General features: G+C 38.7%; 1 protein-coding gene across 1 annotated transcript in view; it reads left to right on the forward strand.

The window, feature by feature from the left end:
* Window positions 1–3,266: 3,266 nt before the first annotated feature.
* The window catches only part of BMT2 (base methyltransferase of 25S rRNA 2 homolog), a 28,666-nt gene continuing 13,825 nt past the window's right edge, over window positions 3,267–18,107 (forward strand). The window contains exons 1-2 of the mRNA XM_038154361.1: window positions 3,267–3,510; window positions 14,982–15,123. Coding sequence (XP_038010289.1) covers window positions 3,282–3,510; window positions 14,982–15,123 — 371 coding nt within the window. The 5' untranslated portion in view covers window positions 3,267–3,281. The remainder of the gene's footprint in view (window positions 3,511–14,981; window positions 15,124–18,107) is intronic.

An 18,107-nucleotide genomic window follows, 5' to 3' on the forward strand; every position in this document is an offset into this window, starting at 1 on the left:
CTTTTTCAAACAATTAGCATCTTTAAGATAGAAGAGATGGAGAGGCTGGGAAGACCTGATTATCAAAACTGCCACTGAAAAAGACAGAAGCAAAGCATTGCTGATTCACAGCTCACAAAGTTTCCATGTCGCTTTTCCTCCACAATTTCACTGGGAGAAAGACTGAAACTACAGGCTACTTTCACCCTTCCCTCAGGAAGGGAGAGCACTTCCACTTCATATAATCTCATGGTGAAGATGTGGGTTCAGATCCCTGCAGGCAGAGTAGAGATGTGAACTGGTTTTCCCAGATCTCCTGTGAATGTTCCAGCCACACAAGTACTGGAAAGTACTGTCATTATTCGTCCTCCCAGTCTGTGAACCAAGACTCTTGATTCCAATGCTCTTCATGAAAAGTGATGGACTTTAAAATATTTCAGAAATGTCAAAAGAAACCAGTTTTCCCTAAAGTGGCTTTTAAAATTAATTAATGTATTTAGAAAGTAACTAGAGGATCATTAATCCATTTTCTATATTCAAGGTAGTAAGTCCAGCTGCGCAAAACCATTCTTTCCCAGAGAGTGAACTTCCATCCCCCCTATCAGGACACAAGTAGTTTATTGCTTTTAACCCCTTAGAGTAAGTGCATGCATCCTTATTGCTCATTCTATTCTTATGCTTCAGGGACAAATACATTTATGTTCATCTTAACTTGTTCCTTGAGTCTTCCTGTAACGTGTTCAAGAAATGTATAGGTCCGACATGGTTTTTCTCCACCCTGACAGAGCACTGGGACATCAGTTCCATCGGGCCTTAGAGAACCAGTCCTGCTTTAATTGCCCACTCCTCTGCCCACCAGTATCTCCATGGAGCGCTCTGGGGAAGCATTTTCTTCAATCATTTTGTGTTTGAAACCTGTCACTGGGACCCAACTCCCATCACATATTCCAGGGAAAATATCTGTGTGTCTTGTGACTGTAATGCCTCTTCATCAAATTCATAATTATTTAATTGTCATTTATCAATTGACATCCCATAAATGCTCCCTACTTGCTCATTGAAACTAAACGTCTGTGTTACTTCATTGTGATAAATTAAAACTACTTCAAATTTAAACCCACTTTGCTAGTTTTAGAAAGAAACCCTGAGAACTGAAAAACAACAGTGATAACATAATTCAAATACTAACTTATTATTCTGAGACAGTCTATTTCACATAATTTCATCCCAGTATTCCAGTTCTACAATTCTAAAATTGGAAATTTTATTCCAGTTCTACAATTCTAAAATTGGAAATTTTAGATTTCCTATTCTCCAAATCACAGACACACTCATATTTTGACTGTGTAATCTACACTTCCAAGCCTGGAGGCTCATGCCTGGGAGTGTTGTTGCCACAGCAGTATTTTTCAGGCATCCTCCAAATGTCTCCATCTCTCTTCTGTCACTCTGATACTCCTACTCTTCTGAGATGCCTCCCTCAGTGCTCTCCTAGTATGATGCCACACACAGAACACTGGCCCATGCTTTTTCTCCTCAGCCTGTGCTTCCCCAAATCCCACACAATGGAAAAATGTAAAGAATATTAACCATCATGCAGGCTCCCTGTCCCAGTAATTATCACTGTAATCTCTTTTTACACCATCTTAATCTTCTTAGGTGAACTTGCATATAAAACTAGAAATAAAAATATTTCAGAAAGATATAATTAACCCCAGCATAAAGCTCTATTTCTGATTCAGATTTAACTTCCTGAACTAGTTTGGTATGGAATACAATAATCCACACTAGAAAATGAGTCTTGGATGTTTTCAAAGTCAAAGTAAAATTCTGCACAGTGGTATGTTTTTTTATTAACACACAATCACTTATTTCAGTTTCAGAACTTAGGAAGGAAAACGTAACTAAAGGAAAAACTCAGTCACTACATTGATTTTTTTCTTTCTTATTAATGATGTTAGTAGCAAAAATTTAAATTCTCCTTCCTTTATTCTCCTGTATTTTGAGGAGAAAAAAAACCCACCCAACAAAACAAAATGGAAATACTCTTACAATAAAATGCATAACACATAGTGATGAAAACTAAAATACAATTAAGTTGTTTAAACACTCTCTAAAAAATATCAGCACAGAGAAAGCTGGACCTTTGAGCATTACATGGGCACTTCGAGGTGATGGGCGAGATCAGTATTTGCGTACCTCACCCAGAGTAAGTGAACAAGGGATGAATTTGCAGTCAGCAGCAATGAAAACCTCCTCTTTGGACATTAGCGTTTTCCCTTGATAATTGCACCCTCCAAAGAATTTTATCAGAAAAGTAGAAAACCACTGCGTTCTGTGATTAGCTGTAATTTTTTTTTTTTTTTTTCCAGCAGGACCATCACGGTGCTGATAAGAACCTGTTATACATCCCACTGCACAAAGTCGTGTGTCACAGACTTCTCGTCAGGATGAAATCCCAACCCTACCTACAGGCAGATCTGTCAGATTTAATTGTAGCTGCAACTACCCCCTTAATGTTTTTTAACATCTTCAAAGAGGACAATTAGCGGCTTCTGGCCACGTCAAACAAGCAGCTTCGTGGCATATTTCCCTGCCATGATCTCGTAGGAAATGGTTTTGTCTATCCCATTTCCAACAATTGCTAAGAGAGAGAATTGAAGTGTTTCGGATCTGGGGAAAGGCTGCGGCCGGGCATGGAGAGCTGCAGCCAGAGGTGCCCGCTGTGAGGGGCAGTTTTGCGGGCCGTAGGTGCTGCTCCTGCTCCGGCGGTGCGTTTCCACCCAAAGGCACGCCAGAAACTGGGCTGCGCAGAGAGAGGGCCCAGCAGCTCCATGGAGACACAAAAAAGCTGAACAAAACTTGTGTTCTTCAAGCGCCCGCGCCCACACCACGGCCACCAAGCCGCCCAGGTTTGCTCGAGTGTGTTCTGAATTCAGATTTTTTCCGCCAGGCCGTTTGTAGGTGGGGAATGGGTTTTGCCACCCCGCGGCAGAGCTGTCTGTCACACGGGGGTCTCTCGGGGAGGCCGTCAGCCGGGGTAACGCACACAGCCTACAGGGGAAGCCGCACTGCCCCGGACACTGGCTCTGCTTTCCGCCTCACTGTTTTGCTAAGCACCGCGGAGTGACCCGCTCCATATGTGCGGATGAGAAATTCAGTCGGCAGTAACCCGTCCCGCAGCCCGGGCCGCAGCCAGCGCAGCGCAGCGCAGCGCAGCGCAGCGCGGTGCCGAGCCCATACGGGAGCCCCGGGGCGCGGACTCCATGTCCCGGCAGCCCGCGCGGCGGGGCGGTGCGCGCATGCCCGCCCGGCGCAGCCCCGGCGCGGCACGCGCCTCCCCCTGGGCCGGGCGGTGCGCGGCGAGCAGCGGGAACACCATGGAGGCCGCGCCGCAGCCCCGGCCCCGGCCCGGCGGGGCCGCCGCCGCCCCGCCGCCGCCCCCGGAGCAGGAGCGGAAGCTGGAGCAGGAGAAGCTGTCGGGGGTGGTGAAGAGCGTCCACCGGCGGCTGCGCAAGAAGTACCGGGAAGGTAACGCGGGGGAGGGGGCCGGGCCGCCCCGCTGCCCTCGCCGGCCGGGGATCGGGGTGTCCCCTCGGGTGGGGAGCCCGCCCGGTGTCGGGGGAGGGCGGCCGGGAGCGGCTCCGCGCTGGCTTCTTGCCCCTCCTCGGGAGAGCGGGGTCGCCGCTGCCGTGGGCTGCCCGCAGCCCCGCCGAATGCAGCCGGTCGGGTCTGCCGGGCTTGTGCCGCTTTCCTGGAGCTGCTGGCAGCGGAGCCCCCTTCCTGGCGAGAAGGGAGCTTCCCGGCCGTGTAGCAGTGTTTTCCAAACTGAGGGTCTGCAAGCGTGAGAATAATAGGTGGTGAATGCCAGAAGAGATTGAATGGTGATCTGGAAAGGCACAAGTCTTTGTCAATTATTTGTGCCTCCTGTCTTTCAGTCGTAGCGCAGTAGTTCAGGCAGGAGCACTAACTGAAGGGGTTTGGGTAAAGCTGTGTAATTACTCGTAGTCTTTAAAAAATCTACTTTGTCGTCAGTATTAATGCCCTTATGCAAGGTTTTTATGGGTTGCAGTGGAATGTTTTACCCTGAAATGCTAGCACAGGTCGCAGAAAATTCATCCATCGGTTCTTTTAGTGAGCCTGCAGCTCACCTCCAGAAGAACACACATGAAATGGGAGCTCTTCCTCTTGTAGGCACAAGTTCTTGCCTCTCCTCTGTGTTTGCATATGACAGTTCAGTTAAAGAAACAAGGTCATACTGCCTTCTGGACTCCCAAAATCTCCCCTGGAGCCAGTTCATGGGATTTGGGCACAAATAGCGACCTATCTAGATACTGATCAAAAGTCGCTGTTTATTTTGGCCTTGGTGAGGCAGAACTTAAGGGAGGATCTCCCTTCACTCAAATGTTGGGGGAATGAACATAGTATATTTAAACATTCCAGTCCTGGCAAAGTAGCCCAGCTTTTAGCAGTACATGTTTCTGTGTTATTTCAGAGTGCCTGTAGATTAAGACAGACAAGGATTGGCTTTGTTAACTTTTTTTTTAAAGTGAGCAATCTCTGTAGCAACTGATTTTATTTTTTTTTTAGATGAGAGCCTAAATAAGGAGGAAGTTTTTGTAAGTCTATTTCTTAGCAAAAAGCAGGTTTGTGCTCAAGGGTAAGTTGTGTGTAGCTGGTTAAGTGAAAGAGCCAACAGCATTTTCATTTACTTCCCATGGCTTGTAAATCATGCATTAGGGAAAACTTTACAATGATTTTTCTAGTCACTCGAAAGTAGCAACGTGATATGTCATTTCATTGAGAGTTAAAACCATTTCATTGAGTTAAAACTAAACAATTAATCACATCTGTGCAGCAAGAAATGCTCTACCCATTACCTACTCATCCAATAGCAGGTGGTCCTTCCAAGTTACTAACGCTTAGTAGCCAGTAGTACTTCCTATGTTAGGTTCTTTCAGCTTAAGAATTTTAGTTTTGGAGTCTTTTCTACCTATGTCTGCCTTTGCTTCTAAAGGCAGCTTTGAGAATCTCCTTCTTAAATGCCTTTAATGTCATTCTGAAATTGTAATACCAGGACATGCTTGATCTCTAAAGGTCTTTTCTTGGAATTTTTTTTCTAATACTTGGTGATGCTGTATGTTATTCTAATACTTGGTGATGCAAGTGTGTTATCCTGACAAAATTAAAGTTGACAGTTTGTTAAATAGAAGTAAAAAAAATCAATAAGTAATCTGTAATTTTGCTGTACATTTTGAATTATGGCTTGAGTATAGAAGAGCAAAGAGCAAAATCCCTTCATCCTTGTTTATGTGTTTATAGCTTTTTACACAGGGAAAGCCTCTTGACTCCACAATTCAGTGTTCTCACCTGCATATGAAACAGAAACATAGTTCTGCATTATTCTGCAATCTTTTATTGTCTTTTATTCTCTATTCTTTTTCTACTCTTGTCTCCCCATGTTTTACTAGAGTTCTATGAAGCTAGTTTCCATTTTGTCTAAATAAGCAAACTGTACTAGAATTGCTGTTGCATGGACTTCAGTGCTTTGTCTGTAGAAGCCGAAGTAGAATCCCATATTAATTTTGTTGGTAGATGAAAAATCATGTTCATTATCCTGAAAGCTATATGATTATTTTGTACAGGGTAAAGAAGTCTAAGAAAGCCCTTTGTACTGTAATATGATCCTAAGTTACTGTCTTCTGTTAGAAGTGTTGAAAGGAAATAGATGCATCCTTGATACACTGAGATGGACGTGTGTTGATAGATTTTATTTGGACTCGATTTTAATAAGCTGATTTCTTTGCTAATTCTTTTGCCTGGCTGAGGTTATCAAGGTTTGTGTTTTAATGGGCCAGTTGTAACAGGCAAGCCAGGATTGAGTAGCTTGTAGCTGCACCATTGTTAAAATTTCGTTTCATCTTCTGCAATGGTTCCCTTCTTTTTTGAAGATGAGCCAGTAAAAAAGTGACAATATGCTCCAAAATTGCAAGTCAACATGTTTTTAAAGAAGTTGCATACTTGTCAGAAGTGCAAGAGCAAGATTTCTTAACTAGAGAAGCGTTGCAGCAAATTTTTTGCAGTTACTAGGGAATTACTAGAATAAAGTTTAGTCATCATGTCATTTACAGGGTTTGATTTTGATTTTTTTTCTTGGTAAAAAACTGGAGATTAATCAAAGCTGAACCTTGGCTATTTTTTAAATTTCTGCACTTACTGAATCACTTACACTTGTAGGTATGGTGCATGGATTTTATATGTATTTCTGTACTGTGCCTCATGTCATATCACAGCCCCATGCCATTCATGGCAAGCATTTACCATCTTTTAAATGATGCAGCTGAAATGCTTTTAAGTTTGCACTGAAGTGCATTTTTTTGTTTTTTTCAACAATTTTAGGTTTTTTGCTGTGTGACTAGTACTTATCTTTTCTGTTGTTTGGATGTTACCAGTATGAGTTATAGTGGGAATATTTCAATTTTTTTCTCTATTTCCTTTTCTTCCCCTTCCCTTCTCTTCCCCTCTCTGTTGTTAATAAGCAGATGAAGGGAAGCATGTCATCATAAATGCCATGGCAGATTTGATATTTTGAAATTGTAGGCTGTTTTTTTTTCTACTGTGGCTTCTGCAGTAGTATTCTATGTGATATTTAATGAAGTTTAGCAAATAAGTGTAGGTTTTAAATTAAAGTGATTGGTTCTTGTCCACACTGAGTGAATGTGTCAACTAAATCAGCAAACCATTAAGAAGTTGTTTTAGGCTACTTTTAGGTAGTGATAGAGAAACAGTACTTATAAAGTAGTTCCTAAAAATAAAAATAATTCCTGAGGTTAGCCTATAAACTTTCTCATAATAAAGAAAATATTAAGTGAGAGTAGCTCTGAGATGTAACATGTTCACTTAGGAGTCTCTCTCATTAGTATCAGGCTCATGGGATTTTTTAGTTTTATTCCTACTTCCTATTCAAACAGACTCATTTAATCTTAATTATTTTATACACCACAGTAAAATCCGAAGCAGAAACTGCTCTCAAGTAGTGAGTTATTCACTTACCAGAAATTTCATGGTAGTTCTGAATGCTTGACACAAGCATTTAGAAAGTATAGAAATTAGGATTTTCCATAATGTTGGAATTTCTGTTACTACATGGAGCTGGGGCAAAAACAATATTTGATTGAGTTGCGTTCTGATGCTTGGTACCACAGGTGACCCCAAGTTTGACAGAGCTTTCCTCTATTTGAGCACCTGCAGCCGTGGGTTGTATGGGCTGCGTATATGCATGAATGTTTCATATGCAGCTTGTAGGCTGATGTGTGTCCAGCCTGACAGACAGACCTGTAAAAGCTGATTTAGTGGTTCCTAAGGAACTGCAAGATCTGCTGAACATCTGCTATGTGATGTATGTTCGTTTGCTTCCAATTGCTTGTAGTAAATAGGTTTAATTTTTAGTGGGATAAAAATCCCTTCCCCTGATACAGAGGCATCCTGTTTTTCTCTCAGTTGTTTATTACCCTTGTAGTCATGCAGAGCTGTATTTATCAAGTAAACGTTGTCTCTGTAGCACGACCCTCAGTTATAGATGGGTTTGTGTATAGTCTGAAAGATGATTTACAAGACTACTTTTCCCTTAAAATTCTGTAATAAGTACAAGTGGAAAAAATTGCTGAGGTATCTGTAAAGGTATTTTTGAAATGTTTTCCTGTGTGTTCACTAGAACAGTTAATTTCTCCTAACATATGCCTGCTAAGGCTGCTGAGGCTTAGAGAATCACACAGAAATGTTGTTTGTCCTGTTACTAGTTACCACATCACAGAAGCTGACAAAAACATTTCTAGGTGGCAGTTTGATTCCTTAAAAGAAATATTTGTTGAAACATCAAATAAAAGGAACTTTTTAAAAGATTTTTTCAGAAAATCAGGGAAAATTTACAGGACCTGCCTGATGGTAATAAGTAACCCAAGTAGGTAAGTGGTTTAGACATTTAGACAGAAGGGTTGTTCTGAACTCAAGTTGTTTTGTGGTCTCTTCATCTCATGTTTTTCGTGAAAAACTGTGAGAGAGCTTAAGTTCTTCCTAATGTGAAACAGGAAACATTTTGAAATGGTGTCGTTTTTCACAGGACAGGAAAAACTTTGTCATTGAACTCTACACGATAAGTTAACAGTTGTTACTTCTTTTTGTTAAATATGACTGATTTACAGTAGAAATAAACCAAAGTTTTCAAGATATTAATTTGTGTTTTACCCCTTGTAATTATTTCTTGGAAGAGGAAGACATTTTGTAATACTAACTGTTGAATTTTCCAGCAATAGAAACTAAATTTTATTTATTTAAAATGAAAACTGATTCTAGTTTATGACTTGAGCATTAAAGTATGATTGCCCTTACAGTTTGCACACCACAGTTTTGCAACAAGGCTTTCATTAGAAATCACATAAGATTTACATTTTGGGGGATTTAATTGCTGCTATCATTTAGTTAGCTTGTAAATTTGAAAATGTACTGGCTACGGCATGGGCTTGCGCTCACTGAACAAACAGGTCTATGACACCTTCCCTGCTCCTTTGCTGCCCTGGCAGGGAAGATGGTGTTCCTGTTACAGGGGCAGCATAATGAAATCTGTACCTATGCATCAGCATAAGTTTAGCTCCTGCATCTGCAAAAATTACCGAAATCAGTAGGTTCTGTTGAGATGTTCATGTCTGTGTTGGTTGTGTTAAGGTACAGCACAATGTCCATCCCAGAAAGTCAGGTTTGGGAAAGAGGAGAGGAATGAAGATTCCAGAAGAGTAGATCCAACACCTGGGGTAGTAATTGCTTAAACTATCACATACATGCTGTTTTTGTGACGGCCATCAGAGATTTACAGCAGATCAGAGACACAAATTATTCTTCAGAGTGATCTAAGCTGACCCCCAGTAGATGCTGAAATGTCAGGTGGGCCCTCAGAGTCTGTTTCATATAAACAGAAGGATAGGAAGTTTTTGTGAAAGGTCAGATGTAGAAATCCACATTTGGTCAAATGAGTCCTTGCCATGTAAGTTGGAGGATACTGAGATAAAGTTAGATTCTTGCACTTGATTTTTTTAAAAATATTTTTATTCTGAAATAGTTGAGGTAACTCCTAAGAAATGTGAAGCAAATACTAGTCAGATATGAGAAGGAAAATATTAACTCTGACTGCTTGAACTTTGTCCAAGTTGAAGTTCATGTTCTGTATATAGACATGTAAAATTGGAAAACAGAGAAGCCAAAAATACTTAATGTTGTTTGCAAGGAGTGCTGAATATGCTTTTAGTAAGACAGATGTTCAGTAAGTTTATCTTGTATACAATGAAAATTATGAATGTCATAATATTTGCTGATATTCCTCATGTAATTAATTTTTCTTATCTTTGCCACAGCATTCATACATTATAGTAAAGCTAAATCTCAACTGACAATGTTAATGAGGAAATTTTGTCAGATATTAACAGGAACTTGATTTCAGTTTTTGCCTAGTGAACAGTGTAGGAATGCTTTCCTCATTTACTGTTTAGCATGTTATAGAAGCTAGTTTACTGTTTCCAGTAAGTGAGAGGGGATCTTAAGAGGCTGAGAATGAGATCAGTGCTTTTCATTCTGCAGTGCAGTGCCATCAACAAACAAAAAAAACCTCAAAAATCTTGCTAGGCATTGCTGTGGCTAGCAGCTGGTCATCTAAAGTTATCCAGCATTGTCATGGACACTTGTTAATTATGGGGATAGGTTTCCTTTTTACCATGAACAAAATTTAGTAATTTTTATTAAGGTAGTGTTACTATTGTGCAAATATTAACATGTCTGTTTTGGTTTTGCCTTTTGTTGTTATTATGTATATTGAGGTTATTTTCTCTTCTACCAGAGCCAAAGTTCTGGTAGAGGAGAAAATAGAAAGGCAGTGTATTGTTAAATGAAGGTATTGAAAAGGGAGTGGATTGAATCTGGTTTTCTACATTACTAAGTTATCTACCAGTATGTAGAAGACTTCAAACCCTTAAACACTTGCGGATGGGTTTTGGTGGGTTGGGGCATTTTTGGAGATTTTTTGGAGGGTTGTTTTTTGTTGTTGTTTTTGTTTGCCTGGTTTTGTTCTGGTTTTTCCAGTTAAAGCTACCTTGAATTGAGAAAATTTTATTTTCCCAGAAGGAAATAATTAACCTTTTTCTCAAGTTGTTTTTTTTGGGGGTTTTTTTTGGGGTTTTTTTGTTGGTTTTTTTTTTTTTTGTTTTGCTTTGTTTTTATGGGTGAGGTTTTTGTGTTTGTTTGTTTCTGGATTTTTAGGGTTTGTGTTAGATTATTATTACTATTTTTTAATTTCTTTTTTTGGAGGAAGTTGTTGCTTGATATCTAAACCTGTATTACATGTACCTGAAGACTTAAATGCACAGGATCAGTGCCAGTTAACTTTTGATACGCAAGGTCTTGTTTGGTGATGGATGAAGTATTCTGTAGTTAGTTTTGAGATCACCAGAGATAACTGCTCTGTTTTTCCAAAGAGCACCACTGGACTTACGGAAAATAGTAATTCCAAATCTCTTCTTGTAGGTGCAGATAGTACTTTTATAACTCTATGTGATAACTGTTATGTAGCTTGATAAAACAGAATTCTTCAAATCAGTTGTTTTTGGTTTCATCCCATTCCAAAATGAAAAATACTGCCTTTAGCAGAACTGAGCTCTATTTCTTTTCTATTACAAAAGGTTGTGTTTTCTTAAAATACCAGTTGACAAGATTTGTTCTGTCAGAAGTTGAAGAAAAACTGCCTAATTATTTTTTCTTTATTTTATGAGCATACCTTAAATGACAGTCCAGTTTAACACTCTACAAATAAATGACTTTTTAAAATAAAAAATATTTTTTTAAATGGGATGGAAGAAAGCTGAATTTTTTTTCCTAATAAAAGACTACCTGGAGAGAAGAATTATGGTGTAGGTAAATGGCAAACCTGATCTTCTCATGGTGCTCTGAGAACCTCTGATTAGGACTTGTAAATAAATGCAGAGCTAGAGAAGTTCTTACAAATTTTGTATGATTCTTCTCTTTTAAAAATATTTTTGGCTGCTGAAAGCTGCAGCTAACATTTGGTCTCCATTACTGTTACCCACAATTAAAATTATCGTGTAATTAGGATCATTTAAAAATAACTTCTACATGCCTGACCTGTTCTCTGTGTGACAGTATTCAGCAACTGCTGATACGTCTGTGGTTGAGTTCAGGGTTATGACTTGGCTGTTCTGTGGGCAATATTTATGTGGGTGGAAATTACTTAGAAGATTCATCTGTTCTAGGTAAGTAATATTGGATTTTTGTTACTGTAAAGTCTGTGTTATGAAGAACAAGTCGATCGGTCATTTGTTCAGTGACTGAATTCTAGGAAGCAGTGGGCTTTGACCTTTTTTGTTTTTAAAGGAATAGTTAACCTTCAAGGTGAAGAGTAGGTTATTTATTTATTTTCTAGGTAATTCTGAATAAAATAGAACAAGCATTAATTAATTTTGAAGTAGCATGGGTATAGTGCTTTGAGAGGTGTGTGAAACTCCTACTGTGAGCTAGTTTTGCCAGTCACACTTTTCAGCTGGACAGTGGCATATCTGAGTCCTTGATGGAGATCTTAGGCCTGTGAAGATCTCTGAAGGTTCAGCACTCAAAACAGGCTTTAAATTGCATAAAAGGTAATTGGTAAGTGTAGAGTAGAAGTGCTTAGTGCCTTCAACTTTATGGTATGGTCATGAGTATGAAAAGTTTAATACACAAAATCAAATATTAACTTTGGGATGTGGTCAAAGATCCAAGACTTTTCTTTTTATTCTGTTAGATTTGCCTACCACAAACTGCTATTTAATTTAAAGTTACTGATTGCTTAATAGAAGACTTTATGTATCTTATTTCTCTAGTAACTACTAGTTTTGTCATGAAACATTCCTGCGTATTTTACTGCCTGGTTGGTTACATAAGCAAAAATTTATTGATTCATAAATAAATGTTTAATTCTAGAGTTAATGCCATATTTGCACCTGGATTATAATGTGTTGCTTGAAAAAATTAGTGCACAGTGTATTATAACATACTGATTGAAAAAAATTAATACAAAACATTTCTGTGTTCTGGATATCAATTTGAAATTGAATGCTTCAAGGCTTGTTGTAGTCACTATCTCAAAATCTCAATGGATAGGAAGCACTGTTTGCATTTTCAACTCAATATTGGAGCATGATTCTGGATTTAAAGTTCCTATATCTGATGTTCTTGTTTGTGTCTTCTCAAAGCTCACTATGTTAAAGTATGGGGGAGGAAAAACTACAGCAAAACAATGCACTGCCATGCTACTTGCTTAAACAAAATTAGATGCCAGACCTTTTAAAGGCCCTGCACAGCGGTGCCAGTGCCTTACGATGACCCATTATCTGCAGTTGTTTGGAGCTTGTATCCATGAAAAAGCAGAGAAATGGGCATTGTGTCAAAATCAGTATTGACAGGGGGTCAGCAGCAGATGCTTAGACAAGAATAAGTGAAAAATGCTGCTGGAGTATCACTGTGCTTGCTTACCATTCTGTCTTTTAGTGATTTTGTGGTCTAGGAGCTCCTGAGTTAGAAGTCTCATCTTTGAATATGGAGTTTGTCATGGATTTTCTTCCTGTAGTTTGCCCAGCTGCATGAACTTCATGAACTTTAGGCTTAGTTATACATTTTATGAGGAAATAACTTTTTTTTCCTTTTTAAGCAGCTCTTTCTGTCTTATATTTTTGGAAGAGCCAGAAGTTGTTCCATATTTACCTTCCCTCTGTCAGTTGTGATCTTGTGGAAGTTTATTCTCTCCTTGTTTCATCTGCCTTCTTCCCTCTATTGCAGTGCTCCTCATACAAAAGCAGGGCTGCATCTGTGCGCCTATGTACACAATTTCTGTATCTCCGTATTGGTAAATGAAAATAAACCAGAAGTGCTCACAGAATTGACTCAATATAGGATGGGTGGCAGAATTACTTTGTGATGAATTTTTCACTTTTGTTCTGCATCTCTCTCTTCATGGTCTGTATAATTCAATTTTATTTTCTTGTCAGCTCAGAGCCAAGAAGCTGTTACTCTTAAAGGCAGCTCTGTTGTAACCCAAAGTTCATATCCCAGTGTGCTGGTAGTCAGCTCTGGGTCTGTTGCTGTATGTCAGTTTAAGACTCTGCATCTGTGGATGTTTTTTTTTTTTTTGTCCAGAGTAATAACTTTCTCATATATGCTTGTTGAATAGCAAGTAGAATACATAATTTCTTGCACAGCTTCCCCATTTTGGTAACATTAAATTTCAGCCACTCCCTTCCATCTCAAATGGGTCTGTTGCTGTATGTCAGTTTAAGACTCTGCATCTGTGGATGTTTTTTTTTTTTTTGTCCAGAGTAATAACTTTCTCATATATGCTTGTTGAATAGCAAGTAGAATACATAATTTCTTGCACAGCTTCCCCATTTTGGTAACATTAAATTTCAGCCACTCCCTTCCATCTCAAATGCCATCTCAGACTAGGGAGTATAAACACCTAATTTTAAACATGACTCACTTTGATGATTGTACAAGTGTACTAGATGCTTATTTCTGAAAATTGCTATGACATCCCTAAACCAAACCTAAGTAGGGAGTAACCTGGATGGTTGATTTAAATCTTTTAAGTATACATCTATACTTGTCCATCAGGGCCAGTCTTTCTGTAAGCAGAGGACAAATGAGGTGAAGATTGTTGTTGCTTTGCACAGGAGGGAAAAAATAAAAAGGTTGTCTCTGGAAAAAATCCTTGATTTACTGCTAATTGAAACAAAGTCCATCAAAGAAATTGCTGTAAGTGTGTTAGAAACAGCAATCTCTTACTGGTGTGAGGACAGGCCTTACTGTGAGCTACATTCAGGCTTTAAGAGACATTTATTATTAGCTTGTGGCTGATATACTTTCATAGTATTTCCTTTTCATATAAAGATGCTACAAGATGGAACCATGTTGTGAAAAGTGTGTTGTTTGTCCGAGTTAAAGCTTAAAATATAGCTGTGTTCTTGAAAAGTTATTTTTAGCTGTATTAGTTTGTAAGTTCAAAAACAGTATGTATTTTTTATTCTGTAGATAGTCATATGTGCACACATTTGTGGTTAAGAAACACAAAGGAAATTAGTGAACATCATACCAGGAAAGCATCTTTCTTAGGGCAGAAATATCCTTTCAGTAAGGTACACCAAGGGTTTGCATGCTGTGTAGGAAATGGGGCTAGCCATGACTAGCGTTTATCTTGTTTTTGTTTAGCAGTACATTATGCAGGCTAGGAGACGTGGATACTTCATAGCTAAGAAGGAAAATCATCATGTTTAATTACTTTGAAGAGCCAGAACTTAACCTGCAAGACTTCTTTTCAGTGAGGCGAGGAGCATGGAAATAAATCTGTCCCTAGAGATCAGCAGAGGAGTTTGTCTGAGATTTCCTGATCAGAGTTGGTTTGATTCTTCAGTACTATCCCTCGAAGCTAATTTACTGGGCCTGGCTAGATTAGACAGCAATCAATAAGAGCTTGAATTTCTTTTTCAGTATACCCAAAGAAATCTATACTGTGGGTTTAACTTTCATGACTTTTTCATGTGCTGTCATCTACAGTACTTGCCATGGATGTGAATGCTGGTAGAAACTTTTAAATCTTTCATTTCTAAAATGTTTGTTGTGTTAAATGCCCACGCACAGAAACCTGAAAGCAAAACTTCCCAGGGACTTTAATTTCACAGAACAAATGAAACAAAATCCATGATATTTCTAGTTTTTCAAGTACTGACAGCCCCTTCCTACCCCATAACTTGAAATTTTGTGTTAATGACTACAGAAAGGAGAACTTGTTTTTGTTATGTGCGGGTAAAGTAAGCTCTTGGTGCATTATGTAACTTTTAAACTGGACGGGGATTTTGCCATGGAGATAATGAGAGACTTTGTATCTGATGTGCAATTTTTTGTTTTGTTTTGTTTAGTGGGAGACTTTGATAAGATCTGGCGTGAGCACTGTGAGGATGAGGAAACTCTGTGTGAATATGCTGTGGCAATGAAAAACCTTGCAGATAATCACTGGGCAAAAACTTGTGAAGGAGAAGGCCGAATTGAATGGTGTTGCAGGTAAATAATGTATTTGAAACATGCAATTGTATGCTTTTTCTTGCAATTATTTATATTACCAAGCTTAATTGTTTTTTCCTTTTTGCCAGTATTTATCATTTGTCCTATAGCACATTAATAATTTATTCCTTTCTTAAAGAAATACCTTCTTAGCATTCCAGCATTCTAAGGAAATAGTTATGAAGTGTTTTGTTATTAGGTGATCCTTTTTTGAAGTATTTTCAACAATTTTTTTTTTATTTCTTAAATACTGAAGCTGCTTGCAGATAAACCTGTGGAGTAATTTTCCTTGCTTCTGAACCTAAGCTGAATAAATGCAGTGAGTGTAACTGAAGTTTAATTTTCAGGGGTTTGGTTTGATTTGTACATATAATAGTGTTTGATCTCTACATGCAGATCTCTGGTGCTTAATTTTCAGTTCTTAATCTCCTGTGACAGACTTTACCACTGTGGAACTTGTTTTAAATGCATTTGAAACTCTAAAATTCCTATTAGTCATAAACAACTAGTTTTTGTTGGGATGTCTGAACTGTAAAGTCATGAAATGAGGTGCTAAACTATTTTGGTCCCTGAGGAAAATAAATAGTAAAAAGAGGAGAGATGTTGGTCATTGAGAATTCTTGCATACAGTTGGCATCCAAGACATACCACAGAATCTGTACAGCAGAATAAAACAAAATGCTGTTGAGATTTAAATGGGAAGAGAGTGTATCAATGTCTTGCCATTGGGAAGGGAATGACTTCAGAAAACCAGAAAGTAATCTTGTGTGCCAGTCTGTAGGTCCTGCAGGTGAGTGTTGCCAGGTGCTGAGCAAAGAGCAGTAGATGTGGTATTGCTAAATTTAAATTCTCTTGAGCCCGTAAAACAAAAAAGAGAAGAGGGAATTGACTGTGAAACAGTTGATCTTGGTGGCACCTTGAGCTCTTCTACGGCTTCTGGAAATGGAGCAAGTAATAATAAGCTGAGGTTTTTTCCCTGGCATAGACTATTAAATATTTGAAAAACATTCCTTTACTTACCAATGTTTTATTCTTTAGCTTAGAAAAAAAAAGTCATAGTTAAGTGTTTCTTTATAGGTGCCTTTCTGGACACGCTTTGTGTATCTGTATCCCAATGACATGAGAGGTGTCTCAGTTATAAAGAACTAAGCCCAGAAATGGACTGAGCTTTTCAATGGCTTTGTCAGGGATAAATCAAATAGATTTTATTGAGGTTGTAGTATACTCTCATTTGCTATTGACTTTGTTTGGTAGGGGTTTAATATTTTGTTGGTTTTAGGTCTTGTTTGGCGGTTTTTTGTTGGTTTTGTTCTTTTGTTTGTGTGCTTGTGTTGTTTTTCGGTAATTGGCACGGCACTGGCTTTCACTCCTTTGTGATCCCCTGCTGCCTATTTCTGTGTTACAGGCTTCCTGAGTTGCTAGTTGTTTACTTGTACTTGTGTTATTCATACTTCTGTGGAAATGCTGGTACTTATATTTCTCCTTACTACATTACACTCCCTTGAATCATATTGAATTCTAATACTGTGATTTCTTGCAGCATCTTCCTCCCACCTTGCCCTGGTTTGGCATCACTCTCAGATCACTTATGAGGAACTGAAACTGACTGTTCCACAGTTTTGCACAGGTTATCTGTGAAAAAAATAGTTGTACTGGATCCAGGGCAGATTCTATGGAACATTGCTTGGTATTTTCTTACAATTTGATTGTCAACTAATATTTGAAACATTTTAAATAGAGCTGTACATTCTTACTTTTATTTCAGCTAAGCAGTTAGCCTGTAGCTTGTGGTAAGTTTGTCTGTTATCCTGTAGGGCAGGATAATGTTTCTTGTGGACAGTGATGACTTGTATATAGAAGGTTTTTTGTGGCCCCCACTTGGTTTCTGTTATAGATCATTTACAAAGTAAACATTGAAGTAAATGTCCAGTTGGGGCTTTGCAGCCTGAGCTCATATTAGGAAGAGAATCCACCCATTAAGAGACGCTGAAATGCTTTGTCTTGGTATAAAGCTTCAGATCAAGCACATAGCTTTTCAGTTTGCAAAGTCAAGGGATCGGGAGTTTTTACATTAGTAGAAAAAGAGTGAGTACTTTTAACTTCTCAGATTATACTGAGGCCTGGATTGCTAAATACCAGAACATATCAGATTGACTTTGTGTTCTGCAATTCTTTGTTCCTTCTCACGGGGCCAGGAGGTGTGCCAGACAGGTGGCAGGTCCCGTTGTTGTTACTCCACCCTGTGCCTGGCTGCAGGATTGCATGCAAGAGAGCTTGGCATGAGACTTATGTGAAAGCTTTTGCTCAATGCTTATTACTATGTTACCATGACAGCAGGAAGGTAGCTCTTTCATATTAGATGAATTTTAATTTGTGAGTGGAGTGCTGAAAATAGATTGGAACCACCAGTGTATGCCTCCTGAAGAAATAAGAGACTGAGTTTTGTTTTATTTTGAAGGATGATCTTTTCAGCAATCTGAAACTGAGAAGTGTTTTTTTCCATTAGTTAAAAGGAAAAAAACTACAAAAGACTTAATGGGTTTTTGTTCTTTCCTTCATTTTCCTTGTAGTCTCCTAGGAACTGATAAAATAAATCAGATAGTGTAGAATAACCACTAGAGAAGCTATGCATACTTCTCAGGATCAAGAATAACAATTTTGTTTTTCTTTCAAAAGCCTTTTTGTTGGAGACACTGAAAAAAAATCTGACAAACTCATAAACCAGATGACATAAAACTTAATGTTTTACTTCTTCATTGGTGTTGATTTAAAGAACATGTATCCAGACTCCAGAAACTGTAAAAAATGGAAAGCAGTACCTGATAGACTGTGCTGGTGGCCATATGCTGAGTTGTATAGAGCCAATTTTGTTTATTGTTTCAGGAGCACATTACAGAACTGTTAAGTGGGGAGAGGGATGGGGGAAGACGGATTAAAATTTTATCTGCTTTCAGATCCAGGTTTATTAGGCCCTGAGGGGTGGT

This window comes from Motacilla alba, chromosome 1A, assembly GCF_015832195.1.
Source record: "Motacilla alba alba isolate MOTALB_02 chromosome 1A, Motacilla_alba_V1.0_pri, whole genome shotgun sequence".
NCBI lineage: Eukaryota > Metazoa > Chordata > Aves > Passeriformes > Motacillidae > Motacilla > Motacilla alba.